Source organism: Podarcis muralis, chromosome 11 (genome assembly GCF_964188315.1).
Source record: "Podarcis muralis chromosome 11, rPodMur119.hap1.1, whole genome shotgun sequence".
Lineage (NCBI taxonomy): Eukaryota > Metazoa > Chordata > Lepidosauria > Squamata > Lacertidae > Podarcis > Podarcis muralis.
This window is the reverse complement of record NC_135665.1, coordinates 47,549,100-47,573,252: the sequence shown is the minus strand read 5'-3', so window position 1 is coordinate 47,573,252 and position 24,153 is coordinate 47,549,100. Positions and strand designations below refer to the sequence as shown.

Here is a 24,153-nt window from a genome sequence, read left to right as displayed (position 1 = left end):
GGGCCTTTAGAATGGATCCCGTTCGCAGCCAGAGGTACCACTGTATCAGTTCATTATCTTGGAAGAACTGTACTGTCTGCTGCTGTGCTCGGAACACCCTATTGCAATGTTTGGAGCACCCATCATCTCATGTTTGTAGGATATTGTCTGTGGAAAGGCATTCTGCCTCCATTTCAGTAATCTTTGACTTACCACTCCTACCATTCATGGAACATTTATTTGATTCTTATTCGTTTGTGACTCCATGCACATATTATATGTCTTCTGTTTATGAATTTTGAAACAGCATAGCGTAATAATAATAATATTTTATTATTTATACCCTGCCCATCTGGTTGGGTTTCCCCAGCCACTCTGGGCAGCTTCCAACCAAATATTAAAAACAATACAGCATCAGACATTAAAAACTTCCCTAAACAAGGCTGCCTGTTATAAATAATATTATCAGTATATTATCAGTATGTTGATGACACACGGCTCTGTTTTCCCATTCCATCTGAACTGGGTGTGCTTTTCTGCCTGTGAAGGTGTTGGACCTGGAAGCTATGGTGGACTGTATGGGGCCAGTAAAGTGAAGTTGAATCCCAATTCAATAGAGTTGTTGTAGTGGGGGATTCTTATGTCTGAGTATTAGGTCTGAGTATTCATTTACCAAGTGGCGCTGTGGGTAAAACCTCAGTGCCTAGGACTTGCCGATCGTATGGTCGGCGGTTCGAATCCCTGCGGCGGGGTAAGCTCCCGTCGTTCGGTCCCAGCTCCTGCCCACCTAGCAGTTCGAAAGCACTCTTAAGTGCAAGTAGATAAATAGGTACCGCTTTATAGCGGGAAGGTAAACGGCGTTTCCGTGTGCTGCGCTGGTGCTGGCTCGCCAGCTGCAGCTTCGTCACGCTGGCCACGTGACCCGGAAGTGTCTTCGGACTGCGCCGGCTCACGGCCTCTAGAGCGAGATGAGCACGTAACCCTAGAGTCGGACACGACTGGCCCGTACAGGGCAGGGGTACCTTTACCTTTTAACTTATCAGAGTAGACAAACATCAGTGGAAGAAACTGTGAACACACACGTGCCAGGGAGAAATTTATCCACCCATTCATGCCCAAGGACATAGTGACATTCTCCTTTGCCACAAGTGGGCATGCAGTAATGTATATGTGAATGAATGTAAACAAGCCTAGTTACTGGGCATTTTTACATTTGATTTGTTCCAGTAGCCACTGAATTCCATCTACCAGTCCATCCAAGGTGGAAGTTTCAGTGTCCTGAACCTGTGAAATGCAAGAATAAGCAAATGTTAGTATCTTTCACAAAACAAAAGTGCTTGAGGCTTCAGCTTGATTGGCAAAGATGAAGGCCTGTTTTCTGCAGGCATTGCCTCTATGAGCGAATTTCCTGTGGGGTGAACGGGTTCACACTGCTGATCCAGCAAGTGTTGGAAGCCCACTTTCTCTTGGCAATGGTGGTGCACCTTACGGCTCCCAATTGGGTGCTGGTAGCTGCATCTCTACCTGTTCCTGATGGCGTCAGGTGTGGGCAGGTGAACCCGGTGTGGGGAAAATGGCCTTGTGGGCTAAATCTGGCCTGTGGGTTGCTATAGACACAATCTCAATGAATTTGACCAACCCTTAAAAAAAGAAAAAGGCATCAAAGGTATAGGCCAGTTCTGTAACCTACAGTGAAATTCTATGCATATATACCCAGAAGGCAGTCCCTTTGGTCTAACAGGCATTACTCCCATATAACTGAGAATAGGATGGCACGATGTGGAATGGTGCTTCTAGAGCCTGTTGTCAATCAGTTTCATGATCCCAGATACTTAAACAAATGAAACAAATGAAAATGCTACCATCCATGGCCGCGGGCCAAGCAGGTTCAGCTGCAGCTGATGCGCCATGTAAACACAAGGAATTCTTTCGATCTCAGCACAGGAAACGCAGGACAGGACAAGCAGAGGCCTATCTGTAGGGCCAAGGACTGGGTCAAGCATCGCGGCCAACCAGTCAAATTCAAGTTGACGGTTGTGTCCTGCAAAAAGAGAGTGAGGGAGATAAAGGATTTGCCACCCTCTGCCAGCTGTACGCTAAAAGCTATGTTGGCATCATTCAGAAGCCCTTACATTTATTTATTTTAATTTTTAAAAGGTTTTTGTTGGTATAAAGCACGTGCACACAGCAAACAATAGAAAATACAACAGATCCCCCATTCTTAGACCCTACTGGGTTGTATAGCCACATAATTATTCCTTTTTGACCCTTATGGCGCAAAGCTCCTTACTTTCATGAGTGTCAGCATATGCAAGATAGATGAACCCATCCATTAGTCTGCATACGTTTTTTAAATGTTTGTTCAGACTGTAATGCATTTTCCCATCAACACCGGACTCCGCAGAGATCACCTTGTTGACAGGACTGGTGTTCTCTTCCTTTTCTGTGAGACTTTCCTCACTGGAAAGAGAGGAGAGAAACCAGTTTGGTTTTTTCCAGATACTGTGCAGTAAGAAAGGGAGAAACTATGCAGAACTGAAGGTGTTGAGGACTAGTGCCTTAAGAAAGAACAGTGTTGTCTTTTGTACACATCTAGGCCAGGCAGTTCAAGCAAACGAACAATTCACAGGTCTACTCTGGCTCCTAGTAATCTAGGTCCCCCAATTCCTGAGTGAACTGAGCAAATTAGGCCATGTCCCAGACTGTGGCCAAACGTTTCCTTGAAAGAAACGTGCACAGAATGAGCACTTAGAATCATAGAGTTGGAATAGACCACAAGGGCCATTGAGTCCAACCCCCTGCCAAGCAGGAAACACCATCAGAGCACTCCTGACATATGGTTGTCAAGCCTCTGCTTAAAGACCTCCAAAGAAGGAGACTCCACCACACTCCTTGGCAGCAAATTCCACTGTCGAACAGCTCTTACTGTCAGGAAGTTCTTCCTAATGTTTAGGTGGAATCTTCTTTCATGTAGTTTGGATCCATTGCTCCGTGTCCGCTTCTCTGGAGCAGCAGAAAACAACCTTTCTCCCTCCTCTATGTGACATCCTTTTATATATTTGAACATGGCTATCATATCACCCCTTAACCTCCTCTTCTCTAGGCTAAACATGCCCAGCTCCCTTAGCCGTTCCTCATAAGGCATCGTTTCCAGGCCTTTGACCATTTTGGTTGCCCTCCTCTGGACACGTTCCAGTTTGTCAGTGTCCTTCTTGAACTGTGGTGCCCAGAACTGGACACAGTACTCCAGGTGAGGTCTGACTTCTTGAAACGGGCTTGCTCTCATCTTCAGACAATCCTATTACTATTACAAAATTCCCACATGCATTGGCATGATGATGGAGATCTAGAATTTTCTTATTTGGGGATAATCCTATCACCGTTGGAATACTGTTACTTGAAGGGGTGGGGACGCAAGCAAGCAAAAAACACCTCAGATAACACTTACATGGTTTCTGTACACAGTGTAATATTGAATTTCTGGCCATTCAAATGATATGTGACTCCTAATTCTATCCCTGTTTGAGACAAGGAAAGAAGAAAAGAAAGGTGAAGAATTTGAGACCTGTTTAAAACTGATAAGTTCTTAAAAAGGTAAAGGACCCCTGACAGTTAAGTCCAGTCGCAAACGACTCTGGGGTTGAGGCGCTCATCTTGTTTTACTGGCCGAGGGAGGAGATGTTTTGTCCACAGACAGTTTTTCCGGGTCATGTGGCCAGCATGACTAAGCCGCTTCTGGCGAAACCAGAGCAGCGCATGGAAACGCTGTTTACCTTCCCGCCGGAGCGGTACCTATTTATCTACTTGCACTTTGACGTGCTTTCAAACTGCTAGGTTGGCAGGAGCAGGGACCAAGCAACGGGAGCTCACCCGGTCGCGGGGATTCGAACCACTGACCTTCCGATCGGCAAGCCCTAGGCTCAGTGGTTTAGACCACAGCGCCACTCACGTCCTTCTAAGTTCTTAGATTATAAATGGCAGCTAACAGATTGAGGTTGAATCCTGACAAGACAGAAATACTGTTATGGGGGGACAGGGGGCAGGCAGGTGGGGGGGGGACTCCCCTGAAGGAGCAGGTGCACAGCCTGGGAGTCATTTTGGACTCACAGCTGTCCATGGAGGTTCAGGTCAATTCTGTGTCCAGGGCAGCTGTTTACCAGCTCCATCTGGTACGCAGGCTGAGACCCTACCTGCCTGCGGACTGTCTTGCCAGAGTGGTGCATGCTCCAGTTATCTCCCGCTTGGACTACTGCAACACGCTCTACGTGGGGCCACCTTTGAAGGTGACCCAGAAACTGCAACTAATCCAGAATGTGGCTGCCAGACTGGTGACTGGGAGTGGCCACCGAGACCATATAACACCAGTACTGAAAGACCTACATTGGCTCCCAGTACATTTCCAAGCACAATTCAAAGTGTTGGTGCTGACCTTTAAAGCCCTAAACGGTGTCAGCCCAGTATACCTGAAGGAACGTCCCCACCTCCATCATTCAGCCCGGACACTGAGGTCCAGCGCCGGGGCCTTCTGGCAGTTCCCGCACTGTGAGAAGTGAGATTACAGGGCCTTCTTGGTAGTGGCGCCCACCCTGTGGAATGCCCTCCCACCAGATGTCAAGGAAATAAACAACATCTGACTTTTAGAAGGCATCTGAAGGGAAGTTTAAGGAAGTTTTTAATGTTTGAAATTTTATTCTGTTTTTAATGTTCTGTTGAAAGCCACCCAGAGTGGTTGGGGAAACCTAGCCAGATGGGCAGGGTAGAAATAATAAATTATTATTATTATTATTATTATTATTACTATTGGAATACACAGAGCCTCTGTTCTGCCACGGACTCATTGTCCCTCATAAACAATATAGTACTACTAGATAAGTACTATATATTTTTGAAAAGCTGTTTCTTCTCTTTCTGTCTAATGGAAGGGCTGGCCCCACTCTGCCTCCAGTTAAACTGCGTTCTGTAGCTGGGTTAGAAAATATCCCACTCAGAATAAGGAGGCTTCAAATGTTCACCATTGCCCTTTCTGTTTGCTTGCTTAAGATAAAGAAATCATGTTACCATGCAATTGTCCAGAAGGAAAACCAGCCAGCGGCCAAATCTCCGGACACACCGCCATTCTGTACAGCAAAGAGTCGTCTAGCACTTCCAACACAGGCCCAAACATTGCAAAGCGAGGCTCTGTCTGTGTGATCACCGACTGTAACATGGAAGTGACAGATCCGGAAGTGGGTTGGCTGGGTTTTGGACATCTTTTACGCCAGGAGCAACACTTTCTGTACCTGTGTGTATATAGAATGTGTGTGTGTGTGTATATACCCAGAAAAAGCAACAACATATAGAATGTGTGTGTGTATAACCAGAAAAAACAACAACACACACCATAATAATGAAAACTGATTGTAAAACCTTAAAAGGAGTAAGACAAGTTTTTCAGCATGAGCTGAAAGGTCCCACAAATAACAAAAAAAATGCTCAGCACTGTTAACGCAGCTGAAGCTAACTAGGTGGGACAATTCTGCGAGCCCAAAGGAAGCTGCTCAGAGCTTTCCAAGGAAGAGTGAGCTGTACATTTGTTAGCTTTGAAAGTACTCAAACTTACTGTGACACTTACTGTTAACAACTTCATGGTGAGTACCAGCACCTATTTTTCCTAGAAAAAAAAGCACTGCCTAAAACCAACACTTTGAATATATGCTAATAGCAAACTCAGTTCTCTGAGCGTGGATCCTTATGCCATCAAAACATCGCCATCTATGGTCAAGAGGGAAGCAACAAAGAAGCCTTAAGCAAAGGCTGTGTTGTAAACAATGGAGGTACAGTGGTACCTCGGGTTAAGAACTTAATTCGTTCTGGAGGTCTGTTCTTAACCTGAGGCACCACTTTAGCTAATGGGGCCTCCCGCTGCTGCCACGCGATTTCTGTTCTCATCCTGAAGCAAAGTTCTTAACCCAAGGTACTATTTCTGGGTTAGTGGAGTCTGTAAACTGATGCGTCTGTAACCTGAGGTACCACTGTAATATGATTCTATGATGGCATACACTAACTGTCGAAGGCAATCTGCTAACACACAAAGGTAAATCTGGGGTGGCATAAAATTTAATGATATATTAGTGGCAAGTGTATTATTGATATCCCATGTTTTATAAAGTTTACAAAAAGAGGAGTAATTGTAGAATCAGGTTTTAGTATTACTGAATGTTTATAGCTGTTCATCAATTTATGCTATTTTAAATCTGTTATGTTTTTGGTTAAAAAGATTAGGAGACATACAGAACAAAACTTCATATGCCTATAAAGATGTACGTTACCTATATGGAATTTTAGAGGATACTTACGCAGCCATGTAGTCACTTGAGGCACTATTATGATGCTCAAAAAAGGATTTATTAAATATGTTTGCATCAGGGACTGACTCCCAATCAATAGAATGACAGGAAGGAAGATCGCGGATGAGAAAATAACGCCATAGTAAGGGATCCTGGACTGTTATACTCCAGTAGCGATTGGTGCTTCCCAAATTACTCAGATCTTTGGGTGTGAGGAAGGACATAATGTATAACTTCACATCAATCTGGAAAAAAAAGTTTAAATATTTAGGAATCATTTAGGAATCATAAAAACATAACAACAGCCCCTATCATATATACCGGTATATGTCATAAAGACACCAGAGTTTCAACTGTGCCTCATTGCCAAAAGGAAACACGGACCCTGGGTAAGTGCCTGGAACCCCTGGAATGGGGGTGACGCACAGCAATATATTAAAATAAAATAAAATAAAGAGTGCAACTGCCTGGCGTCAAAGGGGCGGGGCCGTGAAGGGACCAATGGGAAGCCGAGCGAACGGGAAGATCCATCGGAGAACTTTCTGCAACACTGCTGGATGCGGCGGCCGTTCGCCTGGCTGGGATGAGCCAGGCGGGCTCGGGGGCGACGGCGCGCTTACCGGCAGGGCCTCCAAGGCGCTGGGCGGCGGCGGCGGCGTCTGCTTCTCCTCCTCCTCCTCTTCCCCAGCGCGATCGTCGCTCTCCGGGAGCCTCCCCGGCTGCTGCTGCTGCTCACACTTGCTACGCAGGACGCGGAGGCTGCTTCGTAGGAGCGTCTCCAAGCTCTGCCACTCCCCGCCGCCCTGCGCCATCGCTCCGGGGCGCACCGGCAACCCTCCCCGTCTCTTACTTAGCTGCGATTCAGCATCCCCGGCACTGCAGCAGCTGGAATCCCGCGCCCTTTGGCGTCGGAGCCCGGATCCCACCAGGAGGTGGGTCTCAGTAGGAGGAAAGCGGCGTCCGCGCAAAGGCGAAGCGCGCAGTGACCCTCTGCGGCCACTACTTGTGCGCAAGTAAGAAAGGGAGGTCTGGCGAAGAAGAAGCCGCGCCCCCCGGTTTGTTCCGGAGGCGTGGGAGGCATTCGGACGCCTCCCCCGCAGTCGCACTGGCAAGTGCGCGCTGCTGCTCCGGATTCTAGTCCTGGGTTAGAGCCCGAGCATCGTAAAAACAAAACCCCCGCGATTGATTATGCATTCGCGGCCGCGTGGAAGTTCCAGAAGTCGTGGTGCAATAAAAGTATGGCCCCCACATTCCGCTGCAAAATACAGTACACATAAAACCTTCTAGAAATTTTAATTATTATATTTATAATTTTTAAAGATTATTGTCATATCAACTATATTCCTTTGCTTTTCTGTTAGGATCATATGACGTTTAAGATGATATGACCCAGCTAGACATAGACGTCCTTTACTTGTTCCTCTATGGTTTCTTAATCAGTTGAGAATGCTTCCTTCCTACTTAACAACCATCTCATAAGGTATGCGCCTCTTAAGGTTTACTTTGATGCAAGTCCCTTGTTTGTTCAAATGGCCTTACTCTCAAGTAATACGTTTAAAACTTCAGCCTCAATAAAAAAAACAAGCGAACACCTTAAATACTATTAGTCAATAAATTGTGGCATCAGCTTTCAGTTTGTCAGATTTGTGTTTACTGGCTGAAATTCATTCTCATTCATTTAATTTGCAAGAGCAGATATACCAGAATGTCCCGTTCTGCAATGTGAATGTTACTAGCACTGGTTGTAAAATGGGGTCAGGGGGTCAGCTCAAATTAATAGCATGTCTACCTCTAATCCCAAAAGCAAACCAAAAGCGTGGCTTTTGAAAGGGGGTTATAAAGTGAAACTTCTTTTGGACCTAAGTGAAGGCCAGCCTAGGACTACAACTCCCATCAGCCTCAGACAGCACATCTCTGTGCATAGCATCTGGAGGAACCTAAATTGGGGAAGGCTAAGCAGACAACACTGGGCAGATTGTAGTAGGCTAAGTAGACAAATAGCCTGAGCATCTTATAAGGCAACTTCCTGTGTGCTTTTTAAAGAATTGGATTACACTGTGGACTAACATCATGCATGTAGTAAATCTGGAATAAAAAGTATGGCTTTGTAGGCACATTGTGGGATGTGGAATCCTTTAAAAAATGTAATATAATCTTTTGGTACAGCAAATGTCAACATTTTAATCAACTCTGATTGAGACCGATTACATTTATTCACGTTTGCTGCATCTCTGTGTTGAGCTTTTTCTGATTAGCAGATGCTATTCAACCTGCTGCAAGATCTGCTACTTAAAACTCACTTCTGAGACACTTCATTATATCAAAATTGGACGTGTGCCACAAGATAGCATTCATCTAAGTTTCTTATGATAACTTTGAGTATCCATTCAGGTATACAGAACACCTTATTTGGCAGTTACTTTCAAGCCACCTCACATAGTGTGCATTTCATGTGCTCCATTCATGCATAAGTAATCCAGTGCAGAATGAAAAAGCAACAAAGGCCGCCTCTAGATGAGCTGTTTATTGAGCATTCATACAAATTTGGCCCAAGGTTATGCAAAGGTTAGATTGTGAGTTTTACTGTGCATTTGTTCCCATTTGTTTGTGTGGAAGTCATATGACAGCAGAGTATTTTTCTGCTTCAGAAACGTGTGAAGAAGCACAATGGCTTAGAGCAGGGACCGATCCACTGTCCTTCAGAGCCTGTGGGGGGCCGGACTATATTTTTGGGAGGAAAAGGAATGAATTCTTTTGCCCCACAAATAACCCAGAGATGCATTTTAAATAAAAGGACATATTCTACTCATGTAAAAACATGCTGATTCCCGCACCGTCTGCGGGCCGGATCCGATCCCCAGGCCTTAGTTTGCTTACCCATTTTTTTAAAACAAAAAAAATTCCTTGCAGTAGCACCTTAAAGACCAACTAAGTTAGTTCTTGGTATGAGCTTTCGTGTGCATGCACACGAAAGCTCATACCAAGAACTAACTTAGTTGGTCTTTAAGGTGCTACTGGAAGGAATTTTTTTTGTTTTGACCATGGCAGACCAACACGGCTACCTATCTGTAACTGGAACTATGGAAGGCACCATTTTTTTAATTTAGAGGATCTCAGAATGCCAGATTCTAAGCTCATTAAGGTTATGGAAGACAATCAGGGTTGTCTGAAATTGGTGCGGCCAGAGAAGGTAAATACACGTACTAAGCACATAGACCTAAAATGTTATACAACAACAGATTTGAGCCAGAATGGGTTTATTGAAATGCAGTATCGTCCAACAATGGAAATGACAGCTGATATTTTAGCAAAGCCTTTATTGAAATGAAAGTTTTGAGAAGTTATGTGCTAAACTAAATTTTATTAATTCAAATTAGGCACAGTGAAGAGATTGTAACATTTGTGACATTTATAAGGATGTCTGGCATCAGGTGGGCAGGGCTTATGTGTTGTGCTCTGGAATCGGCCCCTCCTTTCGGGTGTTCGGTTAAGTTCAAATGGACAGGCCAACTGTCATTCTTGCCTCATGATGCTGTTTTAGTTTCTCTCAGACAGTATGTTATGTTACAATTTTCTTTATTATTAAAGCTTTGTTTGACTTATACAGTACTTGTATTGAACAAATTCCTAAAAGAAAAGAAACATTGCTAAAAGAAACTCTGCTAAAGAATGGTGGAATATCCTAAACTGGGTGGGGGGATATTCCCAGACTCGCCAGCATGCCCCATCCATAGTGTCACTGAGGCTAGCTGTGCCCTGCAGGTGGCTTGGGTGCCTTGCAGGTCCTGCGCTGCCTGAAAAAGCAGTGCGAGGCTGGCATTCGCCTGCCGCCTCCCCCTCAGCTGCCCTCTGGGTGGAGGGTGCCTGGGAGGGACGCAGCAGCTTGGGCGCAAGCCCCACGCTTCTTTGCAGGCAACATGGGAGGGACACAGCTCCAGCAGCACACAATCCTGAGGTCTGTGAACCACACAGTGTCTCTGAGGAAGGCATCAGGGTGGCACCTTTCTCCATCATAATGGCTGTGCTAAGTAGCATCTGTGCCATCTGCCTTTTGGGGGGGTTTTGCCCTCCATTACCTGAATGAAATGAAGGACTGGTGCAGCCAGGGGCTGGAAGACGGAAGCATGAAATTCTTTAGAAGGTAAAAAGAAACTACTTGTCTTCCTACCTACCCAGGGGCCTAGAATGGGGGGGGGGGCATTGCCCTGGGCATTTTTTTCTTCGGGGGTGGGGTGGTGGTGCATCAAGGCACCCTGCCCCGTTGTGAGTTGGAGGGCGCCTGGGAGGGACACAGTGGCTCGGGCGCTGCCCCCCACACTGCTTTTGCAGCCAGCGCAGGGCCTGCAGGGCACCTGAGCTGCTGCATCCCTCCCAGGCACCCTTCTGCTGGAGGCCAGCTGAGGGGGAGGTGGCAGGCAGATGCCAGCCACTAGGGCTCTCTATGCCACTGCCTTAGGGGCCCAGGAAATCTTTGTCTACTCCAGAAGATCAGCCAATGGGAGTTCTGGAGAACCTTGGGCTGGTGAACTCACAATGGGGGCCATGCATGGACAGGGAAATTCCAGAACGCCTTCAGTTGGCTTTGGAGTCAACTGCCACCTGGCTGAGTTCATGGCTGCTCCAAGTGCACTTTGGGACTTAGTACAATACGCTGCCCAGCTGGCTGATCCTGAGGGTCCCATGAGCCGCCATGACTGTATCCTGAGAGTGTCACTGAGTTATTTGAAAGGGAAGGGGAATCTACCTGTCTTCCTATCCACCTACCTACCCATCCACCCCATTTATCTTCATCTCTTCCTCCAAAGAGTTAAGACAGCAAATCTACTTCTCCTCTCCCCCATCGTATCCCCACAACAACCCTGTGAGATAGGTAAGGCTGAGAGACAGTGACTGGCCCCCAAGGTCACATCCTCTTTTTCAGTGTTAAAAATGGTGTCCAGGCGGATTTCTAGAATTCGGCAAAGCATCCAGTTGTTTGGTTTTGTATGGCTGCTGTCGGCAACCAACTCTCACAAGCCTTGGGCACGCAGGGCATCGCTGCTGCGGCTTGGGGTGGCGTCATTTCTTATTCTTTCTCAGCTGCTTTATTCTGGGACTATGAGGGACCCTAGCAAATAATAATAGTAATTTATTATTTGTACCCCGCCCATCTGGCTGGGTTTCCCCAGCCACTCTGGGCGGCTTCCAACAAAGATTAAAAATACATTAAAATGTCACACATTAAAAACTTCCCTGAACAGGGAATAGAAGGAAGGGGTCCTGCAAAAGGCAGGTCAGGTCATCGTGGAGAGTTAGCCATCTGGTTTCCAGGATAAAAAGGTAAAGGAACCCCTGACCATTAGGTCCAGTTGCGGGCGACTCGGGGGTTGCGGCGCTCATCTCGCTTTATTTGCCGACGGAGCCGGCATACAGCTTCCAGGTCATGTGGCCAGCATGACTAAGCCGCTTCTGGGAAACACAGTTTACCTTCCCTCCGGAGTGGTACCTATTTATCTACTTGCACTTTGACGTGCAACGGGAGCTCACCCCATCGCGGGATTCGAACCGCCGACCTTCTGATCGGCAAGTCCTAGGCTCTGTGGTTTAACCCACAGCGCCACCCGTATCCCTGGTTTCCAGGGTACAGGCCTCGAAATCCGACACGCGGGTGAAGGCAGTGGGTTTCTTTAGGGTATCGTAACCCAGGGCGACGACAAAGCCGGCAATGCCGCGGGCCTCCCATCTCCTCCGTCGGTAGCCTCGCAGTTCATGGGGACGCCAGTCACCCTTGCAGCCGGCGCGAATGTCTCCTCCGGCAAATATAATCTGCCGCCGGCAGATGAGACACCCGCAGCAGGAGGAGAGCAGAAGCAGCGGGAGCCGGCGGGGTGGCTGCTGCTGTGGTGGCAGCGGCGACATCCCTTGCCCGCTCGCCCTAGCTTTGCCTTCCTCAGCGCCGGGGCTGGCCTGAGACAAGGCCCCGCCGGGCCTCCTTTCCCTCGTCCTGACAGGACGTGGCGAGCGGGGCAGAGGGCGGCCGAAAGGGCGACGAGGGGAAACCCCGCCCGCTAACGACAGGAAAGTGACGGTTGCTGAGCAAAGGGAGGGGCAGCGTCCCGTGCGCGGCTTTGAATTCAAAGTCAATTCAAAGCGGCGGGAGGGGCGGGGCTGCTCTTCCCTTGCCCTGACGGTGGCTCCCTTGGGACATACTGCGCAATGGCGGAGCGCGCCCCGCCTCCCCCGTGACTCCGCCTCTAGATTCGTGGCCAAGCGCCGCGTAGTGTTGGGTTCGCGCGCGCATTGCAGAATCCACACGATAGGCGATGCAATAGCGGCCGCGTGGAAGTTCGAGAAGTCGTGGTGTAATAAAAATACGGTTCCCATCCCCAATTCCAGAATACAAATAAAATCCCCTAGAAATTTTAATGGTTATGTTTTTACCCTTGATGATTATTGCCCTATCAACTATTGCTCTCCTGTGAGGGTCATTTAATGTAGATGAAGATAGGTACAGGTAGAAATACGTCCTTTACTTGTTCCTGTTTGGGTTCTTAATCAGTCGAGAATGCTTCCTTCCTACTTAACCACCACCGCATAAGGTAGGCAAAAAATAATAAATCGAAATTATAGATGGGGCCTTTGGAGGCATAAATAATGGGTGGTTTAAGCTAGTTTATATCCAAGATAGCTTTGGTTTATGGTTCTTCTAAACAACTCCTCTGAAAGAAAATGAAATATTTATCATCATCATTAATCTAGCCTTGTCTGTGTCTGTAACAAGAAGTCCTCAATGGGGTGGTGAGTACATCTGAACTCAAGCATCTTCAAGAAACCGAAGGGGGTGGGCGGGAATAAAGTGCTGCTCATTTTATATATTTAGGCTGTGAACGTCATCCCCCCATTTTGAAAGAGCGTTCAAGTTTGTTTGTTTTTCTTACTTCCAAACTCAAAAGCTCAAAAAACAAACGGGACCCTGGCGCCAGAGCTGATGGGTGCAAAGGAGCTGCTGACTTTACAACAATTCCCACCCACCCAAAATAAAGGCGGTTATAGTCCTTTAGACCTACAGTCAGGTCACCTTTCAAACCGATTTTGTAAAGAAAAAGAGACAAATGCTCCACTGTGAATTAAATCTGAACCAAGATCTGCAGTATCGATGGCTGGGGATGTGCGTGTCCCAAAACCCGGAAGTGGCCTCAGCGGTTTTAAAACCCAGGAATCCAGGCAAGTTGCCCCCTCTATACTTTTCCTATCTCTCGTGGCTACAAAGCCTCCGCGGCGCGATCCTCCTCCTCCTCTGGGCTGGAGCATATCACGTGACGAGGAAAAGAAAGAAAGAGGCGTGGTCTGCGTAGCAGCTGCCAGTCTGGACCTGGGAAGCGAGCTCCGCGCGTTCCAGATGGCCGGGGCAGGTTTCGCTGCCGAGCTGCGGCTGCGGCTTGCGGCGCTCAAAGGAAGGCTGCAGCGCTCGAGCCAAAGCGAAGAAGCCTCCGAGGGTAAGAGCGGGGTGGTTAAAACTGCGAAACCCGCTGCGGGGAGAAGCGCTTCCTGTTTGCATTGAACCTCCCATTCTCCCCTTTAAGCTTAATTGGGCGGTCCTTGGTTTTAGGGTCTGTTTTTTCTTAATTAAAAACCTCCCATTTCTTGGGTTTTTTCGCCGCCGGCAGCATTTGTGGGGTATGTGCCCAGTGCCGGATTTACGTATAAGATAAACAAGCTATAGCTTAGGGCCCCACTCTCTTGGGGGCCTGCAAATAAAGGGGGGGGGATGGATGTACATTTCCAAAATATAAGAAAAAACACACAAATAAAACCTACATACAGCAACAATGTTTTGTGTTGTGTAGGCTCCTGTGATGTAAGTAATGGGCGCCACCTGCTAGCCTGCTCCCTAAAATATCACTGGTTTGCTCATTTCTATATATAGGGTGCCTTACATTCTGCATGGACTGGTTCCATTGTTGTTGTTTAGTCGTTTAGTCGTGTCTGACTCTTCTTGACCCCATGGACCAGAGCACGCCAGGCCCTCCTGTCTTCCACTGCCTCCCGCAGTTCGGTCAAACTCATGCTGGTAGCTTCGAGAACACTATCCAACCACCTCATCCTCTGTCGTCCCCTTCTCCTTGTGCCCTCCATCTTTCCCAGCATCAGGGTCTTTTCCAGGGAGTCTTCTCTTCTCATGAGGTGGCCAAAGTATTGGAGCCTCAGCTTCAGGATCTGGCCTTCCAGTGAGCACTCAGGGCTGATTTCCTTCAGAATGGATAGGTTTGAGCTTCTTGCGGTCCATGGGACTCTCAAGAGTCTCCTCCAGCACCATAATTCAAAAGCATCCATTCTTCGGCGATCAGCCTTCTTTATGGTCCAGCTCTCACTTCCATACATCACTACTGGGAAAACCATAGGTTTTACTATACGGACTTTGTTGGACTCGTTGCATGGCAACGTGCAAATGGCTTTAGATACCTATTAGATCAATAAATTACCATATAGTATATATTCTGTTGAAAAATGGCGACAATCTGTTGTTGACAAAGGACAGCTGGACATATAAAGGGCCTCGCTACCTTCGGTAGCTTACGGCCTTATCAAACCTAAATCCAGCCTTGTATATGTCCATGGATGTGCAACCAGAAGCAAGGCCTTCTCCCCAGCTTAGATGTCTAGGTCTGCATAGGATTGTAAACCTAAGGACGTAGGAAACTGCCTGATCCACACCATGGGTGCATATGGTTTGTTGTTGCCAACACTGGCTGGCAGCAACTCTCTGATGGATTCAGTCGAAGACACCTTGCCAGCCCTACCTGGATGAACCTGAGGCCTTGGCATGCAAAGGAGGTGCTCTGCCGCTGAGAGCAGCTGCCTTCTCCTGGATTTGTAAAGGGTTTCTCATTTATGTTGTAAGGGTTTTGGGGGGTGGGCTTCTGTATCACACTTGAGTCCCTTCTAATTTCTTGGGGGTCATGGATCCAGAAAGGGTTGAAAAATCTAATGGATTGTTGTACTAGTCAGGCAGAAAGGGACGTGGGTGGCGCTGTGGGTTAAACCACAGAGCCTAGGACTTGCTGATCAGAAGGTCTGCGGTTCGAATCCCCGTGATGGGGTGAGCTCCCATTGCTCGGTCCCTGCTCCTGCCAACCTAGCAGTTTGGAAGCACGTCAAAGTGCAAGTAGATAAATAGGTACCGCTCCGGCGGGAAGGTAAACGGCGTTTCTGTGCGCTGCTCTGGTTCTTCAGAAGCGGTTTAGTCATGCTGGCCACATGACCCAGAAGCTGTATGCCGGCTTCCTCGACCAATAAAGCGAGATGAGTGCCGCAACCCCAGAGTCGGTCACGACTGGACCTAATGGGCAGGGGTCCCTTTACCTTTACCTTTACTAGTCATGCAAGTTTTTTGTAGCACCTTTGTAGCTCAGTATGAGACTTTTGCTTCGAACCCCACATTGGGGACTCTGGGTCGCATGGAAGCTTTTGCACCCTTGTGGTGCAGGATTGGGTCATACATAAGCTTTTGCATGAGCCGCTAATGTTTTACAGGTTCTGAATACTGTAATATCTCAATGATGTTTGTGGGGGAAATACTGTCTTATATGGATTGTGTTTTTGATGAGGTCTTTGTCTCTTTTCATCAACAGATCCCTTCTTAATGCAAGCTTCTGCTACACTGGAAAACTTGACGGACCTTTGTAACCAGCCTGGAGAAAATGGCACACTTTCCAAACTCCTGCAACTTTATACGCAGGTACTGTGCAGTGATGAATTTTCAGCTTTTTAGGCTGCAATTTTAAGCACGCTTGGACAATAGGATTCATAATATGTGAACTGTAATATGGTTCGTACTGGCAAATAAGAGAATTTCCCAGTGAAAGTCAATATGAAATAAATGCTTTGTTTGTGGTTAATCTGGAATGGGGTTAAGATTAATAGCACTGTGAATACATCTTAGAGTTGTATGTTTAAAGGAACAGACAGGGCAGTCCATGAACTAGTTTATGGGTGTTGTATAAATATTATTTTTATTGATTTATTTACCCTATTTTGTATGTATAAACTGAAGTGCTGTTGTCAAATTTCAGTGACACAAATAAAAAACTAGCTTAATGGTGATTAAGATCAGCTTACATTTGTGATTCCATTGACTTATTAAATTGGCTTAAATGCAGTTTTCTGCCTTGATCTTTCTGTGGCTTAAAATGTAGAGTAGTTACGTATTCTAGTTTCTGTTTCGTTTTTTAATTTTATTTTAAAGAAATTAGGAGGGCTTGATATGGTCACTGCTTTTTTCCGGGGGGGGGGGGACGATGCATCCCCTAACCATTTTGTGAATCTTTGTACTTTTGTCCATTTACTGTATTTATTTTCCCCGATTTGAACTATAAAACGGTGATTTTCTTGAGTTAAAAGAGAGTACCCCTAAAAAAAAAATTTTAAGGGAAAAAAAGCACTATATAGCCGTAACATGATAACTTCTGACCTTCACTGTTCTTAGATTTGCTCAGACTGCTTGCCCCAGATATAAGTGAGATGACTTAAGACAGTGGTTGATAAACACAGCAATACTTGCTAGCACAAATTCTTGCCAGCGTAGAGCCGGCACATAGGAAACTGCCTTATCAGGCTTTTATTGATAAAGTCAAGCTTTGCCCACTCCGATTGACAGCAAGATTACAAGGTCTTTCTTACCACCTAGAACCTAATCCCTTTTTAACTGGAAATGCCAAAGACTGAAGCTGGGACCTTCTGCTTGTAAAACATGTCTTATACCACTGAAGTCGACCCCTTCCAGAACAGCCTTAAAACTGAGGTGCTGAGCTGATTCATTGCATCAGTATATTTGTCAAGGCAGAGACTAGCGGACCTATTATGCTAATATCCACCACAGGATGCTTAATTTTCAAATTCTGAGGTTACAGAGAAGGTATTGGTGACCTGGAAGTGTTGAAGGTAAATGTGGTCTTGCAATGATCAGTGATGCGTGTCCCCCCCCCCCCCTTGTTTGTATATTCTAACATGCTATTCTGATCTTGGGAAAGGGATTCTAGGATACAGCAATGAAAATACTTGTGCAGGTTGAATCCAGCCCAATGCTGGCATTAGCAAATCCATCCTTTGCACTGTGGTTTGTAAACTTATGGTTTAGAAATCCTTACAGCCTGGTCAGGGGAGAGCGGGAAATGTAGAAGGAACTTGCTTTCAGTCCCTTTCTTAGAAAGTTGCCTTAACATAGTACTTTGTTTAGTCATTTAGTCGTGTCCGACTCTTCGTGACCTACTAGTAACATAGCACTACTCAGAGCTTACTTGGACAAGGTGGACTGTCAACTAGGGAGGACGAAACAGGTTGCAGATTGTGGTGCTGATATTTTTCCACCTTTTTAAAGGCCGTCCTGGATATCACATATTTTGAGGAGAACCAGCTTGTCGATGAAGACTTTCCAGAGGAGTCCTCTTTGCAGAAAGTTGAGGAACTAATCAACACACTTTCAGAGCCAGAGATCTTGATCAATGAAAGCGGTACATCTCAAGAAGTGAGTACTAAGTGTTAAGTCTCATTCGCCTGTATTTCTTTAAATTTCATGTAACACACAAAAGCAACCTCTAAGCCCTGTTGCCTTCAGTGTCTCTGCTCAGATTGTATTCTCATTTTCTTTGTTTTGAATTTTTCAGCCCATAGCATTCAGTGGTATTATCAGCAATAAGTACTGACTTGACACCCGATGGTTGTGTTGAACTGTGTTAACTTTTATTTAGGGAAATTCACTGTTGTCAGGCCTCAAGCCAGAATTTTTGTGTTGGTGGTGGGTTCCCTAAAATGTGAGAGGATAATGCAGTACAGTGGCCTGCATCTAAATAAAGGCAACATAACCTAATTTAAAGTTTTTAGGTGCTATTTAGCCAAGTTTTATTCCGAGTAATTTCCTGCTGAAATTAATGAAACTCACCTGGTTTGTTCATGAATTTCAGTGGCTCTACTCTGAGTAAAAGTTAAATACCACCCATTGAGTTGCCTTAAAATTGAATTTTAATAAAAGGAAATGAAATTATATATTTAAAATAAGCACCTGTTGCTTATAATTTTACCTCAGTGCATTTCTACTCATTAGCTAGATTACTGGAATGCAGTGTGACACAAATCTTATGCATATTTCATGCAAAAGTAAGTTTCACTGTAGTTAGTAAGATTTGCTCAAGGATACATTGGATTGCACCCATTCTGATAGGACCCTGCCTGCCTGTTTTGTTTTATTTCGCCACAATAAAAGGCGAATGACCTTTTCTCTCTTTAAATGAAAACTAAATTCAGGAGCTGGGTCTCAAATATCCGTGGAGACAGATGTCACTTCACACTGATATGCCCTTGAGTTCTGGCATAACCTCCCATCTGCTGAATAGGGTGGCAGCAGGACTTGAAGGGATGGGGAACTGGTATTCCTCCAGATGTGGTTTGATTATAATTCCCTTCAGCCCTAGCTGGTGTGGCCAATGGGTAGAGATAATGGGAGCTGTAGTTCTGCTGCATCTGGACAGGCACAGATTTCTCATCCTTGACCTAGGGAAACTGATGCAGGAAGGCCGATGCAAAAGTAATACCTGAATATTAGTGGAAAGGGTGTAATCTCAAGCAACTGCTTCTCTTTAAATGTTATTTATGAAACTATTATTTGTGGTTAAGTCAGGGAATGACTGTTATACTTTGCAAAAAGAACAATTTTTTTAAAAAAAATAGTTTGGTGTGTTACCTGCTTCCAATAGCATGAGTGAAATGTGCACAGCTCCTTTTAAGGCAGTACAGTGGTGCCTCTGGTTACGAACTTAATTTGTTCCGGAGGTCTGTTTGTAACCTGAAACCATTCTTAACCTTAGGCACTTTAGCTAATAGAGTCTCCCACTGCCGCCGTGCGATTTCTGTTCTTATCTTGAGGTAAAGTTCTTAAGCCGAGGTACTACTTCCAGGTTAGCGGAGTCTGTAACCCAAAGTGTTTGTAACCTGAGATGTTTGTAACCCGAGTTAATACTGTAATTGAATATAATGGAGATAATGCAATGAGGGAAGCCCAGAGGGGAAATAAATTGAGACAGGCTTTGCGTGTGGAAGTTTTAGTTGTGCACCCAGTCAGCTCTGTTCAACATACGTAGTTCTACAAACAGTTGGGTTTCCTGTGTCTTGTGAATGTGAATCACTGAGAGTGTGGATACAGCATACAAATCTGATTTGTTTCATGCCTTTTGGAGACATTCATATTAAAAGATATGAAACACTATTTTTTTAAAAAAAACCTCAAGCTCATTCCACCAACTCATTTCCAAATATGCTATGTTTGCCCTTTTTATTCAAGGTTTAGGCATCTTAATCATTGTGGATATCTGATTTATTTATTCATTTCCAGCCACTTGCAGTGCTTGGTGTAGAACTGCTGGAATGTCTTTACTGGAGGAGAGGAGCCTTACTCTACATGTTTTGCCACACGGTGAAAGGAAGGAAGGAGAGGTTGATGAATAAGACCGATTTGTTCAAAAAGGTAAATCCTTTTCTGCTTAAAAAGTTGTTGTTGGCACCCATCTGTTTTGAGACAACGGCGGAGAGAGCAAGGTTTTGCCTTCAGTCCTGCCCAGCAGAGCAGCAGGACTGCAGATACAGCCGTGGCGACAACACTCCATCATGCTTTGTTGCTGCCCAGCCAGGGTTAGGATTGCTCTGTTAGCTGACGTCATGCAAACTTGGTAAATAAAGCCCAGCATGTTTAGGATTGCATAGATCCTGCCAATCTTCGTCCAGATTTAATTTACAATTTAATGTTTGTCTCTTTTCCTTAGTATATGAGAGAGGTTTGAAAGGTTACCTGACTGTAGGTAAAGGACTGTACCACAGTGGTAGACCCCGTATTTTGCATTCAGAAGGTCCAGGTTCAATCTTTGCCATTGACAGGAGTCTTGCCCAGCCCTGAGACACCAGACAGCTACTGCCAATCAGTGTAGATAATACTGAGCTGTAAAGTCCAATCACCTGGCTCAGTATTAATGCAACAGCTTGTGTTTGCCTTCTTTAGGAGTTGTGTAAATTAAGTGGTTCTTTTGCACCCGACTGCTCTCATGCCATGACTGAGTCCTGTTTGTCATATTTACGGTAGTACTGTTTTTTCAGCTTTGTGACTAGAAGAGGGGGGACATTCTTTCAGAAGGAGGAAATGAAGTTTAAGACTAAATACATAAAATGCAGGTCTTATATTTTCTCCTTCAGTTTCTTAATGAAGGAATCCAGTACTTGGTGAAGATGCTTGAGTTCAGATGTTCTGATCACCCCATTGAAGACTTCGTGTTTCAAGACACAGACACGGCTAGATTAATACATGAAGGTAAATATTCCGTATGGTGCTTTTTTGGTCTACTTTTCTTTTAGAGCAGTTGTTTAAAAGAACCACAAATCAAAGATAATCTTGGATATAAGCTATTTTAAGCCACCCACTATCTTTCCCTCCAGAGGCCCCATTTATAATTTTGATTATTTTTTGCCTACCTTAGGAGGTGGTTGGTGAAGTAGGAAGAAAGCATTCTCAACTGATTGAGAAACCAAACAGGAACAAGTTAAGGACATACATTACTAGCTGCCTTCTCTTCTACATTAAATGATCCTAACAGCAAAGTAAAAGAACACAGTTGATGCGACAATAAGCTTATTTTTGTTTTTATTATCACAGTCTAAAAAAGTATCACCCTTGAGTAAATTGTGAGATTTTTGTCAATGGACCTCTTACACCCACACTTGAGCCCAGGTCAGGTACAATGCTAAACTATGGTTTACTGTTCCATGCATGGGCCACTGGCTTGCACACTCCCCTTTCCACAAGGACTACACTGGTATCCCAATTGGAATAAACCACCTGTGACCAGTATCTTGGGAACTTTATGCTGCACACTACAGAACTTGTAGGGATGCGGGTGGCGTTGTGGGTTAAACCACAGAGCCTAGGGCTTGCCGATCAGAAGGTTGGCGGTTCGAATCCCCACAATGGGGTGAGCTCCCATTGCTCGGTCCCTGCTCCTGCCAACCTAGCAGTTCAAAAGCACGTCAAAGTGCAAGTAGATAAATAGGTACCGCTCCAGCGGGAAGGTAAACGGCGTTTCCATGCACTGCTCTGGTTCGCCAGAAGCGGCTTAGTCATGCTGGCCACATGACCCGGAAGCTGTACGCCGGCTCCCTCGGCCAATAAAGCGAGATGAGCACGCAACCCCAGAGTCGTCCGTGACTGGACCTAATGGTCAGGGGTCCCTTTACCTTACAGAACTTGTGAAGAGGAACAGGTGCAATTTTAGGGATTTCTCTTGTATGTTTGTCGCTCACAAATTGCAGCCTTGTCATTTGCAAAATGTAGCTATTAGATAGAAGTTGTGCCTATTCAGAAACGCTGCTCGCCTTCAGCTGCTTCTCTCCCCTACCTTTGGCAGGCATATTTAGCGACACCCACCTGCTGGCTATGATGTACTGCGGAGAAATGTGCTACTGGGGACTGAAGTACTGCAGAGAAGTTAAGGAACGAAGTCAAAGCGCGGAGGCAGGATCGAGCAGGGAGCAACCTGGAAGCTCACAGAGCGAAGTTCTGGACCATCGAGAGACGGGAGAGAAAGTGCTCCTGAAATACATAACTGTGTGCGAAGGACCGTTGAGACTGCATGACTGGGATACCAAAAATGCAAAGCTCATACTGGACTATTTTAAGCAGTTTTCTGCCTAATTGACTTAAGGCCACTGAGAAATGGGGGGAGGCCACATTATTTTTCCTTTTAGAAGCTACATTCCCTTGCAAATAATCCATTGGGGTCCACATGACACGGGTGGTTAGAGCACTGCTTTTTTTTTTCTTCTCCCCACAAATTACTTTTTCCCCTTCCCCCAAATCTTCACTTAACCACGGTGCCAAGGATGCTTCCCCTACCTATTCCCAGTGTCTTGTCTGGCTCATTCTCCTTGCAGCAGCTTCCACTTTTGCGGGAGAGAATTGCGAGTCAAGAAAACACCAGGGAGCTTGGAGGCCTGACTACAAAGAATGGCAACTAGAGCTTCCCAACTCTCCTCCCAGCAGCCATCGCTTTTGCTGAGCGGAATGAGGAAGGGTCTGGAAAGCGGGGTTGGCTTGCAGCAGAGGAGATGGGGGGGAGTTGCAGAGGAGGGGGTTGCGGCCTAGGTGGAGGCACCCGAGGCCAGGTAGAAAGGTGTTGTGGGCTGGGGTCGGCAGAGACGCTGGTAGTTGCTTGTCCCTGATTTAAGAGGATGGTGTGCTTTCCCAGAACAAAACTGGGGCAACCTTATATAGCTCCTTGCGAACCTGAAGTTGTAATTTGTGCCTTTAAACAAATACACAACATTTCAGAGCATATCTTGACTTAATTTCTGCACTGTTTACGAAACTGCTGTACAAGTTACTTTACAGTAATCCTTCTGAAGCTGCTCCAGTTGCTGACAGAGTATAAGTCTCCAGGTAGGGTTTCAGGTAAACCTAAGTTGTTGGCATCCGTCTAGAGACAATGGAGTGCGCCGGGGCGGGGAGTGAAGCCAAACTGCTGTGTTAGCAGCACCAAAGAAAGATGTTCTGGTTAAAATCCATATAATTTAGCTTTGCTTGGTACATAAAACATATGCGGAATTGCGTAGAAATAACTAAAAATGATTACCAAGTAGCTGCAGTTACATTATATATTATTATTGCTGTTATTAATAATTATTATTATTTTACCCATTGAAGATATCTAAGACTTTGGAGGAAACCCAGTTTGGCATCAACCCCATACACAGAGATAAGCAGCACACAAGGATGCAAAATAGAAATTAGATGTCATTTCCATATTTGCAGGAGTTCTAGGGTTGCTACCACTTCTGAAGTGACTTTGATGTTGCTGAATTTCTGCTCCCCAGCAGAGAAGTGAAAACTGCAGCAATGTCTCAGTAAATGCTGTTTCTGGGTGTCTGCCTTTTCTAGAATATTTCATTCTCCCAGCCACTCAGCATCACGTGGCCACTGAATGCGCTCAGTCCTTGCTGGGCTGCTCTGGCGATGTTGTTCTTTGACAACCCTTTTTGCATTTTGCTGCCTGTTCATACTTCCCTCTTCTACGTGGATTAGGTGGAGGAGAACAGAATAACCTTCCCATTTAATGCTTATTCATTAACATGGTTTAATTCCCACCTTGGAACTGTTGCATGCTGCAGGGAAGGACTAACAATAAATATATGCTTGCATCCTACATCAGGTTTTTAAAGGGCCTAATTGGCACGGGAGAGACAATTTGGGAATGACAGCAGGGCAGACAGCTCCTCCTTGAAAATCACTGTCCTCTCCTTGCAACATTTAAGCTTTTTAAAAAAAAAGTTGGTGTGCAATGGAAGCTTTTTATTTATTTTTTAAGTTTGTATAAATAAAAATGTATCACTGCAAAAGAAAACCCAACTAATAACATTTCAATAAACTGAAAACAACGTGAGGTTGTACATTGTCATTGTACTTACCGTATTATTCCAGTATATCAGGAACACTCTTTTCTCCATACATTTAGTGGGTCAGTTTGCATTCTCCTCTAGTAGGTTAATTTAGCCATTGTCACAAGAGACAAGACCTTTTTGAGCCTTTCAAAAATAATAGGAGGTAAGCTCTTTCTCTAGGGTTTGTTTGTTGTTGTTTTTTTTGCAATTGTAATTTTTGTAGTCATAATTAGGTCAGATACCACTTATGTATCATTTTGAAACAATCTTCAAAGCCAAGTCTGCTAGTTCTTTTTTTTAACATGGGGTGGTGGGGCTGAGGAACAGAGCTGATGGGGGGAGGCCAAAAATTGGAAGGGGGGAAAGCTGGGAGGGTGGGATGGGTTAATGTGTTTGAAAC

The 24,153-nt window shown here is 45.4% G+C and overlaps 2 protein-coding genes across 2 annotated transcripts; one reads left to right on the top strand and one right to left on the bottom strand.

Moving 5' to 3' along the window:
• Window positions 1–296: 296 nt before the first annotated feature.
• On the bottom strand, window positions 297–7,250 carry LOC114606712 (F-box only protein 4-like). The gene is made up of 7 exons (XM_028749206.2): window positions 6,926–7,250; window positions 6,315–6,550; window positions 5,038–5,258; window positions 3,428–3,497; window positions 2,270–2,439; window positions 1,842–2,020; window positions 297–1,263 (listed from the first exon to the last, which is right to left on the bottom strand). Exons 1-7 carry the CDS (start codon window positions 7,115–7,117, stop codon window positions 1,174–1,176), a joined length of 1,158 nt encoding a protein of 385 aa, XP_028605039.2. The 5' UTR covers window positions 7,118–7,250; the 3' UTR covers window positions 297–1,173.
• Window positions 7,251–13,425: 6,175 nt separating this feature from the next.
• RIMOC1 (RAB7A interacting MON1-CCZ1 complex subunit 1) lies at window positions 13,426–23,753 on the top strand. The gene is made up of 6 exons (XM_028749051.2): window positions 13,426–13,780; window positions 15,917–16,023; window positions 17,662–17,808; window positions 19,669–19,800; window positions 20,520–20,634; window positions 21,725–23,753. Exons 1-6 carry the CDS (start codon window positions 13,441–13,443, stop codon window positions 22,009–22,011), a joined length of 1,128 nt encoding a protein of 375 aa, XP_028604884.2. The 5' UTR covers window positions 13,426–13,440; the 3' UTR covers window positions 22,012–23,753.
• Window positions 23,754–24,153: the final 400 nt, after the last annotated feature.